At 40.8% G+C, this 27,777-nt stretch overlaps 1 protein-coding gene and 1 long non-coding RNA gene across 2 annotated transcripts; one reads left to right on the top strand and one right to left on the bottom strand.

Moving 5' to 3' along the window:
* Positions 1 to 29: 29 nt before the first annotated feature.
* On the top strand, positions 30 to 7,216 carry LOC128796604 (uncharacterized). The gene is made up of 3 exons (XR_008433851.1): positions 30 to 288; positions 1,968 to 2,055; positions 7,128 to 7,216. It is a non-coding gene; the product is annotated as an uncharacterized LOC128796604 (long non-coding RNA).
* GPNMB (glycoprotein nmb) lies at positions 2,168 to 19,928 on the bottom strand. The gene is made up of 11 exons (XM_053958419.1): positions 19,782 to 19,928; positions 14,728 to 14,877; positions 13,884 to 14,027; positions 12,399 to 12,578; positions 11,173 to 11,331; positions 10,404 to 10,712; positions 9,087 to 9,209; positions 8,294 to 8,396; positions 7,189 to 7,394; positions 5,600 to 5,687; positions 2,168 to 4,855 (listed from the first exon to the last, which is right to left on the bottom strand). The coding sequence occupies exons 1-11, from the start codon at positions 19,849 to 19,851 to the stop codon at positions 4,702 to 4,704; spliced, it is 1,686 nt and encodes a 561-aa protein (XP_053814394.1). The 5' UTR covers positions 19,852 to 19,928; the 3' UTR covers positions 2,168 to 4,701.
* Between the last annotated feature and the right edge of the window lie 7,849 nt (positions 19,929 to 27,777).

Below are 27,777 nucleotides of genomic sequence, written 5' to 3'. Positions count from 1 at the left end.
CGATGCGCGCGCGGCGCCGGCCCCGAAGCGCCCCTGGGGCGGCCCCGCTGGGCCTGAGGCTCCGCGGCTCGGAGCGGCTGCGGCGTCCAGGAGCGAGCGGGGGTCACAGAACCGTGGAACGGCTTGGGTTGGAAAGGACCTTAAGGATTACCCAGTTCCGACCTACCTGCTGTGGGCAAGAACACCTTCCACTGAGAGCCCTATCCAGCCTAGCCTTGAGCACTTCCCAGGGATGAGGCATCCACAACTTCTCTGAGCAACCTATTTCAGAGCCTCACCACCCTCGCAGTAAATAATTTTTTCCTAATAGCTAACCTACTATCGTTCAGTTTGAAGCCATTTCCTATTGTTCTGTTGCTCCTCAACCTTGTGGTCTCCCTTGTCCGCCCAGCCAGGTGCAGCTGATGTGTTGTGTTTTCAGCTGCGTCTGGCCAATAGATTCTGGAGCCAGAAAACAGATGCTGGTTAACTTGGGGATACACCCTGAAGGAGGCTTTTTGGAACCATAGCTTACTAACGTGGGCCAGAGGACAGTTGAAGAAACATCAGTTTTAAAGATGGTTTGACATGTCTGGATTTGAGAGGAAAGATCATTCCTGCTCTGTAAACACCACTGTGTTGTGCTGGGTTTTTGGGCAGCTGGAAAGGGGCAGGTACAGTACATGGGCACTTGCATGTACACCTAAACCACGTAGCCCAGCTCAAGACTTTTGCCCCCTTTTATAGGCTACAGTTTTGCCTAAAAAACTGCACCTTGTTTGAAACGAACATGATTTTCATGTGGAACATGTTTTCTGTTTGTGTAATTCCTGCATGGTGTTAATGGGCACAGGTTAATAGTCTTGTTATGCTTGGTTTGCTATGGAGAAAGTTGTCAAGGGTTGAGAAATTATGAACTTTAAGCATTTGTATGTAATGTGGGTAAAACATATCCCTCCACCTCCTTCCCCTGGAAATCCTGGGATCTACAGGGATACTAAGAGAATTGCCATTTAGAATGTTTTTCCCACTCTCACCAAGTATGATGGTCAAATAATGATATTAAGGGTTAAGAGACATAGTCATGGATGGTGCCAGGCTCCTTCTGGTGGTGCCCAGCAACAGGGCAAAGAGCAGTGACCATAAACTAAAACCAAGAAGTTTCACCTAAACATGAGGAAGAACTTCTTTACACTGAGGGTGGTGGAGCACTGGAATAGGGTGCTCAGGGAGGTCCTGGAGTCTCCCTCTCTGGAGACATTCCAAACCCACCTGGACACACTCCTCTGTCATTTGCTGTAGGTCACCCTGCCTTGGGTGGGAGTCTGGACTAGATGATCTCCAGAGGTCCCTTCCAACCTAACAAATCTGGGATTATGGAATTCTGTGTGAATTATAAGGACCTGTAGTGATAAAAGCTTTATCATTAAAAAAAACTTGACTATGCTGCATGAAGCTGGAAGTGATTGTTTGTGCTAATAAGCCACAGTGGCTGGATGACTCTTGCAGTTTTGTTTAATTCCTCTACAATTCCTTCAGAGACTGGTGTTTTTTAGCCTTGGTTTCAGGTTAAAAATACTTCTGGTAAGAAAAAAATGTCACATCTGATGAGCCTTAATTGTGTGCTATAAAAAATATTCAAGAAAAAAAAAGGGGTAAGGAACAAAATAAGTGGTTTGAAATACCAGCTCGTTTTTAAAAGCAATTCATAACAAACTTGCTAGCCAACTGATGTTTCTGTTTCTCTTGAAGACATGTTTGAAAGGATGTTCTTTCTATGAAGACAATGTACATTTATCTTTGATGTCATTCTTGATGTTATTTCTCCAAAGGGAATGCTTGAAACCTGTCTTGTAACATTTGCTGACATTCACAAATCTGTTGTTTGTCAGCTGTTCTTGCCTTTGAAGGACATGAGGCTCATTTGTATCCTGATCTGTTCTGAAATTGTGTCATCTGGGTGTTAAGAAAGTCTCCTTGCTTCTCAGGTTTGTGATGCCATTGCTCTGAGTACACTTGAAGGGGGACTGCAAAATCAGCTTGATAACCCATGGAAGAGCCAGGTGTGAACTGAGGGTAAGGCAGATCCTGTGTTTTATGGAGGTAGACACTCTTTTGATCAATAATTGGGCAACTCATCAAGTTGCTTATGTTGCAGTTTGTCATTCTGAGACAAAGCAGTGAACTCTTTAAAATCATTACATGGTTTATTTGTCAGTGCAGCAGTTAAATTCCATTGTATAAAAGTAAAGATGTATGAAATAGAAGTTACAGCTGAAAAGGCAAAATCATAATAAAAAAATGTAGTATTCTGACATAGCACTTAAAGGGATAGTGCAAGATATTCCTAATACTTAGGTTAAAGTATAAAAAAGTTCTTAACATATGCCTAAAAGCTGTTTCCTGTGCAAAAGCTTAAGATGTCTCTGAGCATCTAAGATGCAGCATTTTGCAGAAACAAGATGTTTTCTGCATGTAGCCCAGGTGGTAGCCTGCATCTTCACTGATCCTAAGCTGTGACAGATTTTATGTTTTCATGCTTCATTACAGGTCATCTTAGGCTTTCCACTAAACCCCTGTCCTGCCTCAAGCTAGAGCAACAAATACAAATTACAGTTCTGCCTGACTGATAACACAGGACATAAACAGTAATTTTTGCAGAAAATGTGTTTCCTGTTTAAGTCAGAAAATAATTTGAGATGCTAGTTCTTAGACAATAGGATGTTACGTATGAGGAAGACGGAACAATAGCAAATACACTGCCTATAATAATAGAACTGAAATAGCCACAAAAGAATTAAAATAATGGAGAACCTGGAAATAAAAGAAGAAAAGGGGCTGTTGAATTTTAGAGCTAAAGAATTAATCTCACAGGTATGTTGGAATCTGCATTTTTTAAAATTATCCTTAAGTCATTGAAAGGTGTCTGTGCACACTGGGAAGGGGCAGTGAAGACTAGATTCAGATTACAAATTATAAGCATTTGGAAGATCTGCTAGAACACTAGGAAAGTGTATTTATAATTATGTATTCCCACAGGAACAGAAAACAGTATGTATCAGAGATGTTTCAAGACATGTTAAATAAGCTAATTACATTGAAATACAGATCTTCAAAGAATTCAGTGTTTAGAAATGGATTGTGTAAGGTCATTTTCCCAGCCTCTATTTTGGCTACAACCTTTGCTAACAACAAAGGAGTTTTTTGAAACATAAGCTATAAAGAATTTTTGGTCTGCTTGCACATCTCTGTGAACCTTTTTAGCAACCTCTTCCCTTTCTGCTTCTCTCATCATCCAGCAAATAAGATGCCCTGCTTCTCTCATCATCCAGCGAGCCAGCCTTCAGCACTTTGTGCTGGTCTCACACTGTGAAATGCCATGATGCTCAGTGATGAACATGTGTGGCTATGAGGCCAGATCACTTGTGGAAGGCCTCAGAACAAGTTCTTTTAACAGAATTGCAGCTCAAGTGAACAAGTGAACAAGTGAAGGCACATTGATTTTGCATAAGCTTACATTTTCTAAGGTGTGCCATGTAAAAGCAGAAACTGGAGCAGAGTGTTTTATTTATCTTGGGGTTTTCATTTATTTGATTTAGTGGTCAGAGGGATGGGGGAGCAAGCAGAAATTTATGTGCCTTTACAGCAGGAAAGACAGAAATGAAACGAGAAGAGGAAAAGGCAGTTGAATGCTACCCCTTCCTGCTAGATCCCTTCTTCTGCTGACCCTTCATTGGACATGGAGCATATCTGCCCCTTGGGAGCAGTGGTGCCAGTCCAGTGTCTCAAGACCAATGGAAGCAAAGGAGGCGAAGGCAGCATCAGCAGTTGCAACTCAGAATTTTACATGGGACTCAAAGTTTCAACAGGGAGAGCCAAGCCAATGGGCCTCATCTCATTGCTTGGGTGTCTGTGGTCTAGTTTATAGTGAGACTCATGCACTGGTAGCCGTGTCCAGTGGGAAGCTAAGTGTGTCCAGCCCTGTTTTCTGGCCCTGAGGCCAACTGACATTTAATGAGCTGCACCCCTGCTATTGAACCCTGAAAAACATGGTGGCTGCTGCCAAACTCACAGTGGGGGGCTGTGCCTCTGGTGGTTCCCAGAATCTAGGGCTTGCTTGGTGGGGAGCTGGCCCGCCTGGGGCAAGTCTGTGCGAGGACCTCCTGAACAGTGTGACAGTGGCAGCAGTTCAGTGCCAATGCCTGGGAATAGGCCATGGCATGTTTCATTCCACAGACATAACACTGTGCCTGCCCCCCATGTCTCTCTTTATAGCAAAGACATGAACCCTGCTAAGGCAGTAAGCAGCAATAAAAGCTGTTTACAAGTTGGTTGGCTGTTGGGGGTTTTTGTCTTTTCTTTTTTTTTTTAATTAACCTCTTTTTCCCCCCACTTTCCGATTATGGATGTGATTAATTTTGCAGGTTGTTAATTTAGAAATAAGAAAAGCCAGATAAGGGTGTAGGGGTGGGGGGTATTAGTAATTCAGAAGAGTGTATCCTACCTCACAAGCAAGAACAGCAAGTGCTTAAAACTACCTCCTTGTTTTTCTATAAAAGACTACTTAAATGTTGCTAATTGCACCAAGCCCCAAAAGTTACCATCCCATCTATATGCGCTTTCACCTTACTCCCTGGGTTTTTTTTATAACAACAAGAAAGCCCCATTGAAGTACAGTTCAGATACTGTACTTAATCTAATAGTCAATGTTACACTAAAAGTTTAAACAATGCCTGGTTTACTCTTCAGCAGAGGATTTCTCTCAGTGCTATTAGGGAAGAAAATGGCTTTGAAAGTGCTGAAGTAAGCAGTAAATCCCTCCTGCTTCTCTGTTTGTTCTGCACTCCTCTCAATAGGCTTGTATTGCTTGTATCTCCTGCAAGAAATGTGAACAGTTAGTTGCTGAAAGACTTTTAAAGGAGGATGCACATTTAGCATGTGACCAGTGCATAAAAGCACTAATCATGTGCTCATCATGCATTCTCTCTCCTCCTTCCCTGTTCAATCACATCTGATGTCTGGCAGCCATAGGTCAGTAGGGGCCTGGTTGGTGAGAAGGAGTACTGGAGTACTGCTGCTCCATGGAAGTGTGTGTTTCTCACCACTCACTGGGAAGAGTGAGCACACACTTGACTCAGGAGTCTTCGTGCAGTCTCAAAGTCTCATCAGAAACTTCCAAACTAATAATGCAGCAACATGTGCTTCTGTTAATTACTGGCTGAATGCTCAGCATCTTTTCCCCAAAGAATTTATTAATCAATTATTTAATGAGGAATTTGTTTGGTTTCACTGCATATATAAATCACATCATGCAGTTTGAGTTTGCTTTCTGCTTAGATGAAGTTCCCAGGCCTGTTAGTATTACTGTTTGTGCTTATGGGCACAGAATGTAACTTTTTTTTTTTTTCTGAAAGTCCTTAACATCTGCACGTTTTCCAATGGTTTTGTGGCCTGAACCAGTAATCTCATTTTATTGAATATTTGCCAGAATATTTGTGAGCTGCAATAGTAAAGAAACAAAAATGTAGCTAAAGCAAATTTAAATTGTTTGGTTCGTTGATTTAAATAATATTTTGACAGTTCTTTGAACTGTTTTTAATCACAGAAACTAGCAACTTACTTGTAAAGGACAAATGCCCCAATGGTAGCAAATACTGCCAACAAGCCAAGGAATATAAAGACACCTTCTGTTGTTCCAGATGATGCTCCTATAATTGAGAAAGTTGATTGATTAAAAGTTAGTCTCTATTTTACAGTGAGATAGGCTTTCCAAAGAAAATGCCAATTTTACTTAATGCTGTATGAATTGAAGCACAATTAGTAAAGTAATTTTAATATGCTAAGCATTGGAGGTCAGTGACTGGCAGGAGGTGGTGCTTTCACATCCTAATCCGTGTAATTCTTGATTCCACCAGAGTGTGAGTTGTACTTTGCCAGTTCTCATATGAGCTGTGCTCCTCAGACACATGGCTACCCTTCCAGCATGGAGAGGAATGAAGGGCCCTGTTGGCACCCCACAAGGTGAAGCTAATTTGATCCCTGCCATTTGTTATGCTGGAGAAATGTTCACGCTGACTATAGGATAACTTTGACAAAATTGGATGGGCTCATCCAGAAGGCGATTTAAAGCAGCAACCTCTCTTAGATCCTAATTCTGCTTTGATTATAGCAGAAGCCCCAAAGTTCAAGTCAGCTTTGCCCTCTGGAGGAAACCTAGACAGACTAGCTTTATTGGGTAAAGCTAGTCTCTGTGAATACAGTTGAGGAAAACCCTTCTGCAGTTTCACCTTTAGGAGCCAGAATGCACTTAGAGGTCAGGCATTGTGCCTTATTCATAATGAACTGATTTCAGTACAGATAAACTTACACCTAGATTCAATAAAACCATCAAAAAATGCTATGGAAAATGACCACAAAGAGTCAGTTGTTTGGCTGATAGTAATTAGAGAGCTCAGAAGAGTCACTAGGACACTGTAATAGGAAGTCAGGAGGGCAATGAAGTGGGAGCAGAGAGGCAGCACTATCTTTTAGACTTCTGACTGAGGCTGAGTTTAATAGCTGGTTCTGTCAAAGTCTGCTTTGATAGCTATGAGATAGACACAGTGATACTTATCCAACCAAAGGTAAAGCTCCTCTTCAGAAACAATTACCCTGGGCAGACTCTGTAGTCACTGGATGTTACACAGATCATTCCAGAACATGATTCATCTTATCCTCATATAGAAATAGAAACCATGTCAAGGCCCATGGGCAGTAAAGAAGGGCCCAGGGCAGCCAGCTGTGCTGCAGGCTTTGATTCTGTCTCAATTGAGCTGAATTCCCTTCTGTTTCTGCTATCTCTCCATGTGTGGAGTGGGCTGGCTGGCATGTTCCCCACCTGCTTTTCTGCCCAACATTTTTCTGTGGAAAATTACATTATGGCTTAAGAACTGTTCATATTCTGTGATACTGAATAGTTTGTGTAATTACTGTACTCACTGGATTGTAAACAGAAGTCAAACCAAGGTCTAACAGCTAAAATTCCCCCAGGGAAATAATCATCATTTTATCTTTGCATGGACTCTTAGACAAGCTGCTGCAGTCTCAGCTGAGGCTTCTAGGCACAATAAGAACCCCGCTATGTATTCCTGTGCTCTTTCCCCCTGCAGGGAAATGACCCCAGGGAGAAGCTTTTTGCCAACAACCCACGTCTGCTCTTTGTGGACTCACCTCCGTTTACAGAAATCAGGGCACTGGCAAGGGCTTGACTTGTGTCATCACCCAGGGTGATGTTGATACAGTACGTCCCAGGTTCCTCAAAAGCTCTCCTGATGGTGAGTAAACATTCATCCGTGACGACGACGGGGTCACATACCACGCTCTTGGACACCTGGCACGAGGGGTCAGAAACTACTGTGCAGACATCTGTGGGGAGACTGGCATGGGAAGAGAGAGCACATTGCATCTGTGGAGTCCTGTCAGCCCAGTTAGCCCAGTTCATAGACACAGTGCACTGGTGCATCAGTTTTATGCTGCTACCTGTTGAAATCAGTGGCACTATAGTGATTTAAGCGTATTTTACTAATACTGTATGGGTTTTTTGCATACCTGTACATTTATATATGTACATGAGGATTTTATATAGAATGCATGTATACAATCTGTATAATTATCTGCTTATTTTGCTTATCATTTAACATTTTATGGTGATCACAGGATTACCTGCATCAAATCAACTTATAAAGTCCATTACCTTTAATACACATCTTTAAGAAAGGAATGCAGATTCTTTTAACTAGTATCATGTGCTGGAAAAGAAAATACTCCCTTAAGAGAGGCTAATTGTATTCCAGTTGCATTACCACAGTGTTTTTTTGTACTTCTTAGTCCTCTCAACTCTAACCTTCTAAGACTTACGAATACTAGTCCAATGTTTTTGCATCCAAGAAATTGCTTGGACTCACCCATGTACTCCAAGTGTCAAAAACTCATGGCCAAAAAGAAAGGATTTCCTTACAATTTCAGTAAACTGCTTCCCACTTTACTCTAAGTGCTGAAATCTTGTCTTGGCCAAGAGATTGTAAATTGTTTTTTCCCCTCAATCAGTTCCTTATTTTCACTGACTGGATGTTTGCTCTGAATCCTAAGTCCCTGGCAGTAGGCTCTGTTGGCACAGTTTAAAAATGAGACTTGCATTATCTTTAGTTCCCATCAAGAAATAGAAACACTGCAGTTCCCAAATTTTGTTTGTACATCTGCATCTAAGTGCATACAGCATTCCAGCACCTAATTAGTTTTAAACAGGGAAGATTGACAGCTTCATTCACAGACTTACCTCCCTTGGCAGGTAACAACAAAGTCAACCAGTGAGTTTTCAGCTTGACTTTCTGTCATCTGGATGCTTGTCATCTGAATAATATTTACCTCGAGGATTCCCTCTGGGAGAGGAAACACATATCAACTGTAGGACACATGACAAGCTTTGAAGTATATGTGTACTGAACCTCAAGTGTTTGGCTGACGCTCAGTTCAGGTCTTGTTTTTCATAACCTCCTCCCTCCCTTAGCACTCCTCTTGAAGGCTTTGAAAGCTGAGAAATTTTCCAGTGCTTTCCTTGTGAGGCTGCTCCTTTCTGGTCTGCCTTTTTTTTTCCTCATTATTGTTATTTACTTCCTTGTTTTGCTAAATCACTTCCCACTACATGAGATTTCTCTGCATTCAAAGGTCAGTTCAACCTTATGTAAACCTCCTCCCCAGCCCATGTGCTCCTGCTGTGGCATGTTCAGAAGCTGGTGACAGAGAAAGGAGTGACACAATGCACATCCCCACCAGCACATGGGGTCAGCCATCAGCAGGGATCCAGACCAAGGTCCAGCCCCACGTGTCTGAAAGCAAGGGGTCATAACCTCTGCAAATAACCCCTGGCAGAGTGCAGGCAGAAACCAAAGTCAGCCAGTTAGATGTCTGTACATTAATCCTTAAAACTCTCAGCTATGTCTATGAGAAGGATATTTTTGTGCATCTCATGTAATTGATAAAAATGTATCTAAATAAACATTATTTCTACCATGCCTTGTTGTTCATTGTTAGCACCATTCCTCTGTTCAGGTGTTGACCCACATCCTTACCTACAACAGCAATACTACTTCCATAGTATCCATTTCTGTAAATATGGCAGCCTCCATCAGGATTATCCTCCACCGACTCGACAGTGGGAGAAGAGTCAGAATCAGAAGATGGCCTGGTTGTAACTGTTCGAGGCAGAAGAAATAGAGGTGCAACAACTTTAGAATAAGCTCTGCTTAGGGATATTCTGAACAAAGCCACATGTTCCAACTGCCTTCATTCCATAGGTTGTCAGTGGCTTTGGTTTGCAGCTGTGCAGTCGTGTGTGTATCTCTGTTATGAGCTCATGGCAGTAATCCCTAAAGAAAACACATGTGCCCAGCTTTAGAACCCTAGAGTGGCCTGGGGAGCCTCACTCCAAAAACCACCTGGCTAGTCACCCATCTCTGTGAAATGAAAGGGAGACTACAAGTTGTAATACAATTAAGTACTTCTTTAAAATCCCCAAATCAATTATATAAGAAATCCAAAGGCCAATAAAATATTTAAAATGCTTTTTTAAAAGCTGGTATTTTCCCACTGCTCTACATTACAGCTAGTGGAAAAATGAAGAGGGGAAGTGGTGAAAATTATATCTTCTCTTTCATGTTTCATTCTCACTCCATATTTTGGTAAAAGCACATATTAAAATATGAAATTTGAAAAATATAGCCACATTTACAGTTTCACAGTAGTATTATTATGGCTGAAACTGCAGGCCTTCTTAAAACCCTCTGAGATGATAAACCAATGCTGAACATAATAAAAGTTATTCTGAAATATGTTTAGTCAATAAATGTAAAATATGTTAGTCAATAAATTTAAAGTGGAAAAGCTGTTCTGGGTTAATGCCATGTGGAAATCTCATATTTTTGAATATGACTAGGTTTTTCTAGTTCAATCTAATTTCATTTAATTTTGGATGGGAGTAATGCAATCCAGAAAGGAACTTGCTATAAGAGTGTTCTGAAATTCCTTTTTCTCACTTGAAATTTACATTTTACCTCAGAAAATGAGCCTGAGTAGACAAGGCTAGAATCTCCAGACCAGGTGTGGCAGAGAGAATACAAACTTACATTTATGTTCACCTGAAGACCTTTGTAAGTGTGGTGGTAGAACTGGATGCATAAGGAGTTAAATGTGTAAGTGATCCCTACCACAGAATCCTAGAAGAGTTAATGCTTATTGATTCTGTCTCTTAGCCAATTTTATAGTGCGTTTCCAGAGGCTTGCAGCTCTTTCATGATGACAGTAAAACTACTAAAGATATTAACTTAAAACATCAGAATATAGAGTTTTAGCATAGCTCCTAATGCCAGTGCTATTTGATAAATGCTTACCTGCTGAGGTGGGCGGTGGTGCAGTGGGTGTTACTGGCCTGCAAGGTACAGGTATAATGGCTTGGACAGTTAAATTCAGAGTGAAGTTTCCTTGCAGAGTGTAGGTGTGAGATGTACTAGAACCACTGGCCACAAATAAGCCACTTCCATCTCCGAAATTCCACTTGTAGGAGATGGCAGAATTATTCAGATAGTAGCTGGGATCGTGGATCTTCACATCAAATGTAATTGGTGAGTCTTTGATGAAAATGGAGTCTGAGATGTTGCGGTCATGTTTTTGGAACATACTCACAATTACTGGAATTTTGTCTGGAGGGAGGAAAAAGAGGTAAATAAATAAAGCAGAGATACCTGGCTGCAAACAATAAACAATTCCAAAGCCCCTGAACAGCAACAGCCAGAATGAGAGATGCAAACATGGTATCTTTAACACAGGTGTCTACTTTGATTTATGATCTGAGGAGTGAATGTCAGTAGGAAACAGCCAGAAAAAATATGGGAACAAATGAGGAATCACAGACATCTGTGGAAGATTGCATTATCTCTCGTAAATAGTTTTCCATTACAAAGTGGAGGGGTCATTACTGAGCTAGACAAAAAGGTTACTTTAGATACTCAAGGCAATTTACCAGAGATTCCACTTTCATGCTAAAAACCTTTCTCAGGCCAATGTCTTCTCTTCATGCCAGACAATGCTTGTGCTGAATTTTTAACAGCTAAGCAACAAATACCCCCAGCATGTCACTATAGCTGATTCCAGCACGCTCACCTGTTACAGTGTAGACAGTTTTTGCTCTTGCAACTGGAACAAATCCTGAGTGCCCTCTCCTGTAAATGGACACTGCCATCCCGTGTTCACCAAGAGTGATATTTGCTGTGTTGACTGAAAACTTTTCTGAAGATCGTCCCATTGTTTGGTAATACTGACCTGAAACAGAACATGAACTTAACATTTTCCCCCTCAGCCTCGCCACAAGTTGGTTAATAAGAGGCAAAGTCTCTGAGAATCTTAGATTGTCAAAATCAAAATTAATAGTTTAGCAATGTCTTCCAATAATCTGACAGGTGATTTTGAAGGACTCGATACTTTCACAGTGCATTTACTCACATAAATTCCGGTTTTTCAAAGTTGTCAAAAAGATATCCCCAGTTTCACTAATCCAAGAAAGAATTGCCAAGACATCTACAACTTCCCAAAGCAGATACATTACATTAAGTCATTAGGATTATGTAGCGGATGGTGTGAGGCATTTTAAGTAATCTTGTGCTTGCTTTCAGCATAGCCGGACAATACAATACCTCTTACTTCATACTCTAGAACCATTTTAATATATTCGATTATTTGTCCTTTTTAACAGCTGACTGAGGTAGGTAAATAGTATCACCTCTGCATAAAATTTGGAATAATATTATTATTATTACTCATAGTGATACTGACAACAATACTGATTTCGCCAGGCAAACTGAACACTAGGATTTAGTACATAACCAATGGCAGGAATAGCCCAACTCAGGAGCAGGAAACATTGAAAATCAACATCTGAGCCCAGAGCAGCAGCACAGCCAGTGGCAGCTCTCACCTCCCTAGAGACAAGAAGTACTGCACTGTTAAACTGGTAATACACAGCACTGTGTTCTCTCTTAAATCTAGAAGTTTTAAATGGCAGTGAGCTGTCAATAAATTGTCTGACTGACCTGCTCAGACTCTCTGTTTTTCTAGAAAAATATCTTGACTAGTACTGAAAGGAAATTAATTTTCTTCAGTGGTAGTATCGTGAATGCAGGTTTAAAGAGAATCTTCTGGTAATCCATGATTTCTAGGCCAAACAACTGATGGCCCCTCTGGAAAAGTGGGGAATTAATTATTTCCACTCAAGAGTGTGGAATAATTTTTAAATCGCTTTTAGTAAAACATACTTGACAAGTGAGTTGTGTACAAAGGGAATATAAGGTTAGCAGCATCACCCCAACCAAGGCATGTGTTGCAGTACTAACCAAAAGTGTGAAACACATAGACAAAGTTCCTTCTCCTCCAGCCAGGGTTACGAGGGAAAGAACGCCCATCTGGGAATACATTATGGCTGTGGTTGCTTGTGCAGTTTTCCCAGCCACAGTTGTCAGTCCATTCAGTCCAGTTGTAGACATAGACTTGCTGATCCATGGAAGCAGGAGGATCTAAGGACAGAAGTAGGATATGTTCTCTTGGTCAACTGAGAAATGTGCACAGGGTCAGAAAACAGGAGGCAAGCACCACAGGTTATAGCAGTTGCTGCATTTAAACAACAGGTGAAGTGGGGTATTTTTAGACTGACGTTAATTCTTTTTTCCCGAAGTTGTGCTTTGTTTGGTTTTTAATGTAAATACAAAATGGTTCTGTCTTGGTGCTATTTTACTAAAAGGTTTTAAAAAAAACAACTTTACTGTCTCATGTGCCAGACACAATTTAGAAGTGCTTGCCCAAAAACTTGCTTTGACTACACAGGATGCTACTGTTTCACCGAGGATAACGGAACTACCTAAATATTTGGCAGGCAGAATCTAAAATTTTAAGTACAAAGAGTGGCTGTGAAAGCATTGTAAGGAAGTGACTTTGTTTTGTCAGAAAAGTTTTCTATGGCACCTTTAAATAACTTAGATATGAATTTCTGTCATTTTCTGAATAGTAAATAGGAAGTTTCCTCCCCTAAACAGCACAGCAGATATTAAGTAGAGTATGGATATAAGCTGTTAACAAAATATTAGATAGTTAAGTGCAATTTAGGCTGACAAAAAAAAACTTGCTGATATGCCTTGAAATGAAAATTACTTTGATCAGTAAAAAAATTTGTTGAACATTTATGCATTCAGAGGATGAAAGGTACAACAGCATGTGTTGTTCTAGATCCAGCAGCTTAAAACACTGGAATTATGATAGGCTTTTTTCTCCATGTAGCAGTAAATAAGATGAAAAAGGGTGATTTTCTGAGGAACATATTGCTTGATTTTTAGATATTTATTTGTTAATTTTTAAATTCCTAAAATGTGGAAGTGTGAGATTTACTCTTTTGTGCAGACATGGTAACTGAATTCTACAATTCATAATTGAAAAAAACCCCTCCATTTTACAAATTGACAGCTTTATAAGTTTGAAATAAAACAGTGTAATTGTGCAACATTGTGCCTGAGCTGAAAAGCAGTAACAGTCCTGTTGGGAAGTCAGATGTGACTGTTTTGGGAAGGCAAGTTTATAACAATGGTCAGTCTCAAATTACCTGGTCAGTGTATATACAGTGGGTCAGAGCACTAAAAATACCACAGTTATCTTAAGAAAAAACTGGTGTGCCACAGGCTGGGTATGCACAGGTAAGTGTTATCAGTTAAATCCAGCATGGCTCCTGTTCATTGGGTGTACCTGTGACGCTTTCAGAGCTCAGTGACACACTCACAGCAGCACCAGGCAGATATGAGTGAGCATGCTGCAGGGAAATTGCCATTACCTACCCTGGGTACAGTTTCTCCTGTATACTATGTTGCCGTCATTATCTTCCGTCTGGCACTTGGGAAACTGAAGAGTCACAACAAAGCTCACATTGGATCCTACCAGTGCTGGGCTGTCACTGTCCAGTTTGGCTGTCACCCTTCCACCTGTAGAAAAGAAAATGGTCTTTGCTGCAGTAAGGGGTGCATCGGAGCAGAACCTGCCATCAACTATGCACCCTTTACAGTAGAAATGCTTTCTTGGTTACTCTGTTTCTAAGGGCTTTTGTGCTCCTAAGTGACTTGAGATCTTACCAAAATCCCAGCTTCAAACAATCAGAGGGACTCAGTGTATTCCCCCTAGATCACTTACTGGTCTGCCATTAATTTTCTTCCTAAAGTTAAGAATATAGTTTTCTACCTGTGGGGGTCAATACATTTCAAAGGAGAAAATTTTTGTTTCTCCCCAGGGATAGTAATTTGCCTTTAATTCAGACCAGATGACAATAAACATGGTCTTTGCTGAAGCTGTCAGTGTGAAGCCCACGTGCCCTACTGAGGTAGCAATTGAAGCTGCCTGTCCTCCAGGGCATGTTTCATGTAATCGATTGTGCTGGAGCCCTGACCATCAGTACTTCTTGGTAAGTATTAATGTCTGAGATTAGTCATAATGGGAAAGCATTTTATGAAATAACTCACTGTTCTGCTTCCTCAGACAACCCACTGGGAATGGTATCAAACCCAATTATCTCTAACTTGCCATTCTGTGCAGCAGTGGATATTGCCCCTATGAAAATGCTCTATAGCACCTGCACTCTGCACTGTGGTGGATTTTGTGGCCACTACAGTTTTTCAAGTGTGCTATCACCTTTCCAGCAGTCCTTCCATCTGGGATCTCCTTCTTCCCAGAAAGGATAAAGTTTTTCATTCCATTTATTTTGATCACTAGACCAGCCTTGTAGCTTCTTGTAGGATGTGACAGGAGAAGTGCTTCCATGGTTCAACACATCTTGAAACCCTAGAGAGAAAATCAAACATCAGTATTAATATAATGCAATTTTCCCTACTACTTTATAAAAACATTACTCTTGTGCTGAACTTTAGTCATGTACTGGTAGAAAACTTTCCACCAGTAGAAAATTATGGAGTTTTATCATTGCAGCTATAAACACTTACATCAGCTACAATCAACATAAAGAGAATTCCTCCACTGTCAGACTGACATATTTTGCTACTTGTAGTACTGCAAACTTCCCAGACAAAGAATAAAAATGTTTACAATGTTTTGACCGTATCAGAGCAATGGTTTGCAAGAGTTTACATAACCCTGCAACAGTCAGGCTCTCTGCACAGAGGTTGCTTGATTCCTGAATGCTTTGCCTGGTAATAAATCTGCAAGTAAAAGGCTAATGGGATAAATTCATTCTGTGTCTGAGTTGTGCTCTAGTGGAAGTTTTGCCAGGAATTAATTTTGACCCAGTGCAGCTCCTTTGGTGAGTTGGCTGGTGGTTTGGGTGGGAGGGGTGGAACCAATTATAACAGAAGCTGGTATTTCCAGAAAAGGAAATTTAGAGTTGAATAGTAAATTCAATGTGTTTATAATATAACAACAATAACATATTAGCTTCATGCCTTTTATTTAGAAATGGCTCCGATATTAAATAACTTCAATAACCTCTTTCTTCTCATATTACTACAAATGATGGGCACAAACTTTTCCCAGGCTTCTAGGATCCCTCTTTCTGCCACAAAGCACACATAGTGGAAAGCAATGTAAATATCTAAGTAACCTGTAGGAACATGTTGGCCACTGTAGGATGCCATAAAAGTACATTAATAAGAGGGCTCATGAACATAATTCCATGAAAGCCTGGAGGCTTTGAAGAGCTCTGCCATGTTAATCAGGTAAGCTAACTGCTGGGTGTGCCATTCTGTCACAACATTAAGGGAGTTAGAATTTCTGCTTTCCATGGCTTTATTGTAAAGGTACAGCTGATGCAGAATGCTACTTAGATTTATACCCAAGTGCAACAAAGTTCTGGATGACTTCAGGGAAAATGCAGAGCCTGAAAGAAGAGCAAGAATTGCCCTGTATGCTGTAACCTAACCGGTAGTGTTGGAATTTCTCCAAGCTTTGGGAAAGACAGAGAGCAGGTGTAGCCAGTTTAAGCACGGTCTTCAGAGGTGGTTGTCTCCTAATTTTACTGCAAGAGAGACTCAGAGAAACAGCTCAGAAGAAGAGGCTGCTGTCTCTTGGTGTTTTATTGCCCAGTGAGATTTCTGCTGGGCAGGAAGAACATTGCTTGGCCAGTCCCATCCCCACTCTGAGATGATCATGGTAGCTCTCGCCACACTCTTGAAGACTGAACAGTTTGAGGAAAAGAACAGACTTTGCACTCAGAGACACAATCTCCCACAGTCTTTTGCCCTCCAGGAACTCCCTGCAGTCTCACTTAAATCACTTGAATCAAGTCTTTCCTGCAGATTTAATATTTTTTGATGTGAGCAAGCATAACATTATGACTGGTGTTTACTTAATGACCTGGTTCACATGCTGTATTGTTTTGAGTCTTGGTCAGAAGAAGAATTTACTAATGTTGTTGTTCAGAAACTTTGCTCAGGAAAAAAACAAATTAGCAACCATAAAAGTACTTCACAAAGGCTTAGCAAGTTCAATTACACTTTAGGTATCATTAAATTAATGTCTCATTCAAAAGTAAATGGCTACATAGTTTTTGTAATTTGTTTTTCCCATTCTCCTTGATTTTACCTAAAAATTATTTAATGAATAAAAATGTTTTGATTTTGTCAGATCAAAACTTTTCAATCATTGTTTTTTCCCAAATGTGCAATTTATCAAAAACAGCTGGGGCACTTTTAATTTTATAAATGCTTTTAATTTTGTGTTTTCATTAACAATCCTTGAATTCAGAATTAATTTTCTAGTTCAGTAATAGCTGTTGTTACTGCTTCTAAATCACAAGCTGCTTAGGTATTTCTTTGCCTCTCTGATGTGCTTTCAGTCAAATATAAAACATTTCACAAGCTTCAGGACAAGACAAAGATGGTTTTTCAGACAAGGAAAGACTTCTGCACTGGTTTCTCTAACACATGGAACTGAAGATTTTCAGTTGGTGAATTTAAAGGAACAAAAAGCTTTAATGTATTTCTTTTTTAACAATGAAAACCACTCAAGAACAGATGTTGGTCATAGCCAAAATTAGAGCAATTCAGTTCAAAATAGACAGAGTAATGTTATGCTCCAAGGAACAGATTCCTGTAATAGTTTTGGTGAGGTGATCACAGGGGAAGAGATCTTTGATTGACTTTCTTCTTTCTCATTCTGGCTCTCATTTTGGTAAAAAACGTAGCAGAGACAAGTTCAGTATTTCCTGTGAAAGTGTATCAGCCATGAAAGAGAGAATAAGCGCCAATGTTAGGACAGCAGAAATAGAAAGATGACCCAGCTAAAGAGGATGAAAGTGTAGTAGAAGTAAAAAGGCTTATGGAATGGCACCAGACTGTAACATAAACTTTCTAAAGTTATGTATAGAACCATAATATAGCAGGACAAAAAAGAATTTGAGGAATAACTTGAAAAAACATAAAAACTACAAATTAATGGGGTTTTTTTTCACCAAATATAAACTGAGTTGGAAAGCTTGCCAGGATGTATAGGGCCAAAAGATGATGTAGACACAAAAGAAGCATGCAGGGAAGGTAAAGGAGTAGCACAAAAGTCAAATAGGTCAATTGGTTTATATTTTCATTCACAAAGGAAGAACACAAGGAGTTTCTGTGATATATTTTTTTTTTTACAATGACAGAGAATATATCTCAAAATGAAATGTTGGCACAAAAAACCCAATTATAGAACAAATCAACAAAATGACAAAGTTGTCTAGATAGCACGGCCCAAGTATGGAAGTTATTCAAGAGTGAAATAAATGAGCTATTAACCATAGCATGTAACATCTTGCTTAACACTGCTTCAGTGACTGAGAAACAAAAATTGGCAAATGTGATGACAGTTTTTAAAAACACTTCCAGGGAAGATTTAGAGGATTAAAAAAACCCTTTAGGGCTCAAGTTGGAGAAGCTGGTAGGAACAGCAGTGAAGAACAGAGCAAGTAGGTACAGCGCATTAATACGATTTGCCATAAAAGGAGTGCATTGCTCACAAACATATTCTGAGTTTTGCGAGGGAGACAGAGAGCATGGGAACAGGGCTGACCTGCTTGTTGCAGTCTGCTTGAGTTCCAGACAGCACTTGATGAGGTCCCTTGCTAAAGGAACATAAAGCAATTAAGTTACCGTGGGATAAGAACGAAGGATTGATTTCACATGAGTAAATGATTGGTTAGGATATTAAAAACAAAAAGTTATGAATAAGTGCCCAGTTTTCTCCATTGTTAAAATAATTTTAAATGTTCATAATCTGGAAAACAGATAAACAGCAAAGTTCTTTAATCTGCTGAGGATTGTGCATTAAAGTAATAGAGGGGAGGACTGTATGAAACTAGATTACTCAAGAATAAAATGGTATGAAATTCAACAGAATTAAATGTAACCTTACATTGAGAATGAGGGGCTCTAAACTAGCTCTAAACTCGGAAATGGGATCTTGCAGCTTTACAGTTTTGAATGCAGTACTCAATGGTAGTTGAAAACCTAGAAAAAGGCTAGATAGAGAACAAAGATGAGAACATCATTACAGCATTTTATAATGCCATGTCTTGAGTACCGTATGCTCTGTTCTCTGCAGCTCAATCACTATAAAAGAACTGAAAAAATACAGAGAGAGGTGGCAAGGACGCTACAAAGGGATAGAATTGTTTCCATATGAGGAACAGCTAAATAGACTGTGTCTTGAAGCCTGGAGAAGAGGTGACAGGGGTGAATATAAAAACAGAACCATGAACAGCATGGAGGAAGAAGCTGAAGGTACAAAAGTTAAGGGGAATCAAATGAAACCAGCAGGTTACAGGTTCTAAGCACATTAAAGGTACTTCTTCACATAAGGTACAATTAAGGTGTGAATTTTTTTGCTGGCAGGATGTAGTGTGTCCCAAAAATTTACACCTGTTGCAGTAAAAACCCAAAATGCATGAACAGATGGAAAAAGTCTAGTAAAACCTGTTAAATACAATGATGCTGCACCTGACAGAGGCAATTCTATAAATGCCATAAATCATCAAAAGCTGGGAAAGTGTCCTGACCTGCGCAGTTATACGTCCAGTACTGTTCTCCACTGGAGCCAGGTACAAGGCTAGATGAATGCTCAGATGGACTTCAGCTTTTAAGGTTTTCAATTTCCATACTGTACATTCTGGAATTTGAGCTTAAAACCCCATTTCTACATTCCCAGCCCTGGGAATCAGGGAGTCATCATAAGACTCGAGTCAAATTGGGAGCCCGGAAAGAAGCATATCAACCCACTCCTTGCCCACTGTGGCTTGCAGATCTAATTTCTTGGCTGGGCTCCTTGAAGTTAGGGATCCACAGGTCCAAGTGTCCCAGTGGGGAGCACTGTTTCTGACCTGGCCTCTCCCAGCCACAGCTGAGCCAAGCCAACTGTGCAAAGTCCCTTCTGCATCTGTCGTTTTAGCCATGCTTGAACTGGGGAAGTACTGCTAAGAATTTGTTGCCAAGAGCCAAGGTTTAGCTCCAGTCAGCTCCATGTACGTGTGGAGCACAGGGAACAGATTACTGAGCAGTTCTTAGCACACTTCTCCAGCTCAGGCAGCTTTTCTACCCCAAGCCAGGCAACCCCGGGGTGGAACCGGCTGTCGCCTACTGGGTGGCAGGCAGGGCTCCAGCAACCACCACGGGCGCTGGGAGCAGCCGCTCTTCCTGCGCTGGCTTGGCACACGGAACACAGCGAGGCGGGAGGCAGGGATGCGGGGTTCGGGAGGCACTCACGTATGGCGGCAGCGCACAGCAGCGCTTGGGCCAGGAGCAGCAGTGCGAGGTGGCGGCGAGCAGCGCTCATGGTTCCGGAGAGCCCGGGCCGGGGCAGCACCTGCCGGGAGCGGCGTGGCCGGGGCCTGCGCACGGAAACTCCTCCGCTCCTCTCGGCGAGGTGAGAGTGAAGTTTCTCTGCTGCTCTGCTCCCCGATTAAATGAAGGGCCCCGGGACTCATCATGTGATGGAATTAAGCAGAGATGCATGATTTTGTCTTCAGCTTCTTTCAGCTCATGTGCTTATGACTCACTCCCTTTGCTTTCAGCGTTCCCTGGGATTACTGCGAGACCTGTTCGGAGCCACACCATTCACCTCACAGGCATTTTTATACTAGTTTTGCACTGTGATCAATTTTTGTACTTAATTTGTTTTTAAATTAGGAATACTTATTTCCAGAAATCCAAATTAACTCTTGCCCCAGCCTGATTTGCAAGTGTTACTGCAACAGCTCACTGCGTTTGATGAACCCATGGCTACTTAACCACGCGGCTCATCCCATATGCTGGGCAACAACTCTAAACTGAATGGAAAGTGGCCAGTTCCAGCACATCTCTTGACTTGGCTCCTGATCAGAGTTGATTGTTGAGGAAAATATTATTTAAACATTTAGTGGGTACCTGCCTATCCAATGTAACCATGGCTAGAGGTGCCATCACAGCCCCTGTGTGATGATGGCCACTCAATATCTAGCTCCCAAGTTGCCGTGACCCACACACAGACAATTGATTGCATAAACTCCATGGATTGTAGCAATAAACAAAAAATACACTTTGCTGCCCAGCCTAATGATGAGGTATAACCAGTGGCTCAAGAGGAGCAGTGTATATTGGCAAACACTGCACCTAGTGGTTCAAATTCAGGTTCAATGGGCTTGCCCAGCCCAGGTGTTCTTCTACAGGCAGTGCAGCAGCTGATTTTCACTGCAGCCCTGGCAGCCTTGTGAAGTTTCTTGCTGTTGTTTGCAGTGAAGAACAAGCTTTGGTAAGATGTCAAGGCATAAAGCCAAGTACAGTCCTCAGGAGAGAATTGAGTAGTAATTTCAGTGATCCCAAAGAACAGCACTCATAAGTGACACCGGCTAGCCAGAAACCAGCGAGCTGGGTAACAGTAAACCATTTTTATTTTGGGCAGGTGGAAGTCCATCACTCCAAGGCACTGTCAACAGAATGAACAGAATGAAGGCACTGCCCAATGGAAAGGGATTTTAGAACTCTGACTACTTTTTTTTTTTTTTTTTTTTAATTTCTTATATTTTTCTGGTGTTTTCTATTAATTGTGTAAGTTATTACCACTACTGAGAGCACCCTAGCCAGCATTTCTCTCAGTAGTGCAGGCTCTGATCTCCAGTCCTGTGGATCTTGCATATTTAGAATCCATGGTTCAGCATCCTCCTGGCTGGAGCCAACCCTCCCTCCTACTGCGAGCCAAGGAGCAGGGTGACAGCAGTAGCCTTAGGGGAACAGGCTTGTTTAAACTAAGCCCTCATTATCTACAGAAACAAGGGGGAGCATAAATCGAAGTCAAAGCTGTGACTGACTGTGCAAAAAAAAAATCATATGACTGCAGTGTCCTCATGTGATTGTTGCTTTTTTTTTGTTGTTTTTCAATCAGCTACATTCCCAGTTGAAATGTCAGGTTTCGAAGGCATTCACAATTATTTTTTAAACCATGTGGGACATTAACTTTAATTGCACTCCTTTGTTTCCAGGTTGTTGATCCTAGAAGTGAAAAGTGGCCTTCAAACACTGTGGTTCAGCACTGGGAGCCTGATCCAAAGTCTGCTGGGGAGAAAGGAAGTTTGAATACTCATTCCCAAGAGGGTTTTGAGAACCTCCAGAGGAAAACTGCTGACAACAAATGCCTGTTAATTAAAACCAAAAATTTATCAGCCTAAAAACAATAAAGTTGGTTACGATGGAGTTTTTTGCCATGTTATTTGATACATGAAATTGTTACATAAATTTTGAGTGACAGTCTGAATAAGAACCAGCTGGTAGAAATTATTAAACATGTTGTAAATAGACTTCAGAGGCACTGAGGATCAGGCCTGTGGTTAAAGGAATCCAAACCCACCAGGGCTGGGGTAATAACTAAAAGGTGGCTTTACTGTGACACTCCAGTCCTTCACATTCTTCCTCCTCTGCTCTTGGGCCTTAGATTACACATTCCTGCAGGGCTGACACAGAAAATATTTGGGTCCACTTGTGGTGTGGTTGCAGCCAACATTCACAAGAGGAGAGGAGAAGGGAAGAAAGAGCTAGGGGGAACAGAAGTGTAAAGGAAGTGAAAAGAATAAAAAGCTAAGGAAAATATGATAAGTCAAGAGTGAAGGGACCGTCTGACAACTGAGCTGACTTCTTTAAGTGTTCTAGCCATAGCTGACTGTGTCTGAAAATGAGTGTCTGAAACTCTGAAGGCTTCCTTGAAACCCGTGGATCATCATCAGATCTTAAATTACCTTTATCGTTTCTACATTATTATTCTTGGTCTCTGAGAAACAGCTTTGCAATTTAAACAAGTGAATTGAATCAGGCAGCTATAAAGGAGAAAAAGTTTGACATATATCCTAAACATTCTCCCGGCAAAGAAACACACATTCAGGGAGATTTAGGGCTTCATCTGACAAAGTGCGTGGGCAGGAAGTGCTTGGGACTTCACAGCTTTAGCAGCTCAGTTATTAAATCTCATTGAGGAGATACACATCTCTGCTACCTGAAGGGCTGTCAGATGACAGGGTGTGAACACATCATGTGTACCTGCATGTCTAGACTGACAGAGCTGGCATGCTCACACTGCTATCACACCACCATCAACACAACACAAATACAGGAATTGTTTATCACTGCTCACAGGAACTTTAAAAAAAAAAAAAAAAAAAGAAGAAGAAAAAAAGTGCAAAGAAAAAAAAAATAAATGAAAGGGGGAAAAAAGGGGTATTTGAAGTATAAACTTGGCTTTTGGCCAAGAAAGTAAAGGAAAACAAGACAATCTTGGTTTGACAACCAGGTACATTTAGGTAAATGTTGTCTGCCATAACCAGTGATCTCTCAAGGGAACTCTGCTCAGGGCTTGACAAATTCCCTTCCTGGGAAGAAATCATCTGTGCCTGACTTCACATGGGACAGTGGCATCAGCTGATTGAACCAAACATGTAAACAAAGCTGCCTTAGCAGTCTGCAGTTCTTCTTGTACTGGGAAGGAAAAAAGCTCCTGATCAGTTTCTAGTATCATCTCTCTCATTTTATCACTGTAAAAATAATTAACCCTTGCAACTGATCAAACAGGCTTTTTGTAATTCCAGTGCCTTTATTTTTGCCTTTGTACTAGCTAAAGCTATGCATTTTACCATTTTTTAATATTTTTTTTATTTTTTAAAAGTGTTTCCTAGCAGTCAATCATTTCCCAAATTCCTGGGTTGGGGTTGGTCATAGAATCATGGAGTGGCTTAGGTTGGAGAAGACCTTTAAGATCATTGAGTCCAACTGTTAACCCAGCACTGCCACTAAACTACGTCCCTAAGAGACACATCTACACATCTATTAAATACCTCCCCCACTTCCTGGGCAGCCTGTTCCAATGCTTGACAACCCATTCTGTGGAGAAATTTTTCCTAATATCCAATCTAAAATTTCTTCCAAGATCTTTTCTAAGATGTTTTAAAGATCTTTTCCAAACTTGGCATTTGACCACAGCATAGGAACATGAGATAAGGCCCAGGAGTGACCTTATCTCTCTCTACAACTACTTGGAAGGAGGTTGTAGCGGGGGCTGATCAGTCTCTTCTTCCAGGTGACAGCCAACAGGATAATAAGAAATTGTCTCAAGTTGCACCATGAAGGATGTAGAATTTCTTTTGTGATACAAATAATTTTGGGCAGATTTGCTCTTGAAGGAAGGCTTGAATGAACCTGCCATCTCTCTGCTTCTTTTGGTCCCTCCCTACAAGTGCTAAACTCCCTGCTCAGTCGTAACCATGTGTGTGACAGTGCCCCAAAATGCCTCATGAAAGCAGTTTGTGGGGAAGGTGGGGGAACCCAAGAAGTCATCTGCAGCACTTTGCAAATCCTCACAAGAGCTCAGCCTTGAAATACAGACCCACAGAGTGCCCTGACCCACTCATCCTCATAGGTGGATTCATCTTCCCTGCCCATGGTAGGGCTGATCCGTGCAGATGACCAGCAGTTGAAGACAAAGCACAGTGACAGATACTGACCATCCAGAATGCACAACTCACCTTTTCTGAAGGTATGTAAAGGAAGTAAGTTTATTTATTACCTCTGGATAGGTTTGCTGTGTTTTTTTTTTTCACTATGATGACAGTGCAAGGAGGAGGTGCAGCTATCCTGGCAGTCCCAGGGCTCTGCTGTGGTAGCCCATGGTCTTCCAAAGTCTCTGTAATCTTTTGGCCTTTTGTTGTATGTGCACCTCAGCTGACCCACTTTGAGTTTGGCAGCTGCCAGAGTTAATTTACAATCTGGACATTGGTTTTACTCTTCTACTTTTCTCATATTGATTTAATGAATTGTTAATGATGTATTTTATAGTCACCATGATTCATTGAGGCACAGACCTCTTCCAATCAGGACAGTAGATAATTGCAGTGAAAGCACAAGGTTATGGTTGCACGAGACCCATATTTTTTCATCATATTTTAATGAAATTGATTCAGGCTTCCCTGTTGCTCAGACAGGTGTTAAAAGATTGATTTTGTATCATTCAGCTCAAGAGAGCAATCCAATTTTTGCTGAAAAGTTCTGGTTTTTCTAAAAACATTAATTGATATTTTGGCTAGGAAGAAGAGAAAAATTCTTTAAAAAAAAAGTTGTCCAGATACAATCAAACCAGCAAACCCCGGCCAAAAAAGTGACTTATCAAAGGGAATATACTTAAAAAGAACATCTGCTCTGTAGTCTCCTTGGTGGAAGGACACTGAAGGAGAAGTAGTTTCACAGCCAAAGCTCCTTTAAAGCTTTTGTAAGAAGTAATGTAAACTGAACATACTCAGTTGCTCCTTACTCCCTGTATGTGCTGTGTTTCACTTATTATGGGTGAGGGATAAGAGTTCATTACGGAAATGCAGTTGTTTTATGGTCCAGTGAAATTGCCTTGACTGCTTAAGAAATAACCTCAGCACTTCCCTGAAATAGAAGTCAGAAATAATGAAAATGCTGGCAGCTGAACTTCAGCGTAACATACTCTTTAATGTGTTAACATCAAAAAATTGGCAAAATGCTGCATTTTTTGGACTGTGTTCCCACTGACTCACAGCAGTAATTCAGAGAGTAACCTCTTCCTTAGAGGCTAGAACAAGCAGTGAATATACAGGCAATAGCAAGAGGAGAAAAAAGATGAATATATTACAAAGCAACAAGCCTGCTATCTAAATGCCCCTTTTAGATTCTAACATTTATGGCATAAAAGGGAGGCAAACTGAGCAAGTGGAGCTGTTGTACTCCTCCTAGGGAGGGGTTGCCGTCACCTTAGGACTTATGGATCCACCTGGCTCCACCTTCTGTAGCTGACAGCATTGAGGAGGACTCATTAGGGGTCTGGGGGGAAATAGAAGGAAAGAGATGATACAGAGTTTGGTTTGGGTTGGGTTTTCCCAGGTTTGTCTGCTGCCATTTGCACAGTGTGGTCACGGCTTGCCGGGGCCATGGGTTAACCAGGGAGGCACAGGAGGAGCTGTGCCATAACTTGCCCATTCCCACTCATCCATCACCACCTCGACTCATCTTCAGCTGCTGCAGAGTAACAGGTGGCAGGATCAGCCTCTGATGTTCTGCTGGCAGGGCAGAGGAGGACACCAGGCTCATGGAGCCCCAAATCAGGGGTTACTGCTCTCCCCCACAGCTGGAGGGGCTCCTGCTTGCAGAAACTTCAACAGGAACTGCTGCTTGACTGGGACAAGCGTGTATTTTTAATGCCCTGTTCCCAAATGCATTACATAATAATCTTTAAAAGTTCTGATCACATATGGGCAGGGAAATATATTAAATACATAGGAGTTAGTCTTCTGGGGTCATCTTAAATGAACATCCATATCCTTTATTCATATTCTCTGCAATAGGAGCAGTAAATTTGCACTGATTCTGTTTTAAATCTGCATTGAAATATGGTTATTTTATTTCAGCTCTCTTTGCCAATGCTGGAAAATCTAACATGGCTTTACTGTGTTACCGTGTGAGAACCAAAAAATTGATTTAATACAGCAGCCTACTTGCAATCCCTGGCTTAAGTGAAATACTGAGGGTAAAATCTGTCTAGCATGTGGACTGCACTGGTCACCAGAGCTATGTGAAATACTATATAACATAATTAGAATCATTACAGAAAATGTGTGTGCATCCTGTAATAGAAAAATCTGCTTCTTAGATCTATTATTTAAATTGTCTCCCTGAAAAGAGCAAAACAGCTTAACAAATCTTTCCTCAGCCACGCTGCTTAATTGCAGCTGGTTGCTCAGAGCATTGCTGTATGCAGTGCTCTGGGAGGAAGGGAGAGCTCTTTGGTGCCCAACACAAGAGGCTTCAGTGCAAATGGCTCACACTGCAAATGGTTTGGTTCCGCTGCTCCTGGAGAGAAGGTGAAAAACATTATTAAAAAAAATTCAGATCCAATATGTGGTCATTGCCATTCCTCTCAGTAAAGGTTATTATACCCAATAGGAATAGTCTGAATTTAGTCCTGTACTGTGTGTGGCATCAAAATGTAAAAAATGGAATAGAACTGAAGAAAATAAAGAGAAGCATAAGTGAAGAGGAGGAAAATGGATTGTACATTCAAACCTTTATATATACACATTGACTATTCATGCTGCTGTTGTAGTGAGTGGTATTTGAATGAAGGCAAAAAAAAGTTTTTATTAATTAAGAACAAAAGGATGAAATGAAAATAGATATTATTTGATCTCTTAGTTACTAATTGTTTTTCTGTTACATTTCAGAGTACCTACTTCTTCTATTATTACGTAATGCAAAAGAACTTTTGGCAAGAAAACCTAGCCATCGAATGGTGTGTTGTAGAATGACAAATAAAAACAAGAAAAATCAGGTTTTGCTAAGACATAGAGGCCAAGGAAACTCAAGTTATAAATAATTCTTCACTGAGCAATTTTTTTGTCAGTTCAACTTTTGTGGTGTTGTTCTCGTAACAAATAAAAACTACATCAGATGAGTCCTGAGGTAACACTAGTTAATTACTAATACTTTTCCTTGTGTTTGAATTTTATTCAAATCAAGAAGAAATCAAGAAATTCATTTGAGACATTGACAAAAGTAAAGAAATGTAGTATATAATCCAAATGGCTATATTTCTTTTATTTAGAATATAATGGGAAGTCAGAGCTTCTTTACCTTTTCAGGCTGTTTATTTGTCTATGAAATTCAAAGGATGAAATTCAAAGGTCTGAAACCAGGAGCAAATGATGAAACTGTTTACCTGTTTTGGCAGCCAAATCACTGGATTTCACCCAGATACATATTTATATTCCTCTGCTATGACCCTATACTTTTATTTTGAACATACAAATGTTTATATTTTAGGCATAATCTTCCAAGTAGAAAAACTCAGCTGAAGGTCACTGATGAGTGAAAATGAGGAAATGAACCCCACAGTGAAAATGCCATTGGATGTCATTGCTGTGGTGGTGTTGTCACTTGGCAGTGGGGTGAGAAGTGGCCTTGGCAGTGCTGGGTTAATGTTGGATTAACAACAATCTTAAAGGTCTTTTCCAACAGAATCTGTGGTTCTGTGAGTAAAGAGCATTGCTGAGGCACCACAGCCCCAGGCTGGAGCACTGTCAGCAGCAGCCACGTTGGATCAGTATTTTGCATGGGTATGGTTTTCACCAATATCTCAGAAGAAATCCGGCTCTGGGTTCTGGTAGATGTCTTTACCCGACAAGACAGCTCAAAATTTTCTTGTCAAACTGCAGATGAACTATCTGAACAG

The sequence above is a fragment of the Vidua chalybeata genome, chromosome 1 (genome assembly GCF_026979565.1).
Source record: "Vidua chalybeata isolate OUT-0048 chromosome 1, bVidCha1 merged haplotype, whole genome shotgun sequence".
Taxonomy (NCBI): Eukaryota; Metazoa; Chordata; class Aves; order Passeriformes; family Viduidae; genus Vidua; species Vidua chalybeata.
The sequence above is the reverse complement of the archived record's forward strand: the minus strand, read 5'-3'. Positions and strand labels throughout refer to the sequence as shown.

Excerpts from the sequence above, each read along its gene's own strand:
- GPNMB (XM_053958419.1), bottom strand. The coding sequence starts at position 19,851 with ATGAGCGCTGCTCGCCGCCACCTCGCACTGCTGCTCCTGGCCCAAGCG. Across the intron at positions 8,397-9,086 it reads AAGTAGTATTGCTGTTGTAG|AGGGAATCCTCGAGGTAAAT; the intron begins GTAAGGATGTGG and ends TTCCTCTCCCAG. Across the intron at positions 7,395-8,293 it reads GTTGTTACCTGCCAAGGGAG|TCTCCCCACAGATGTCTGCA; the intron begins GTAAGTCTGTGA and ends TTCCCATGCCAG.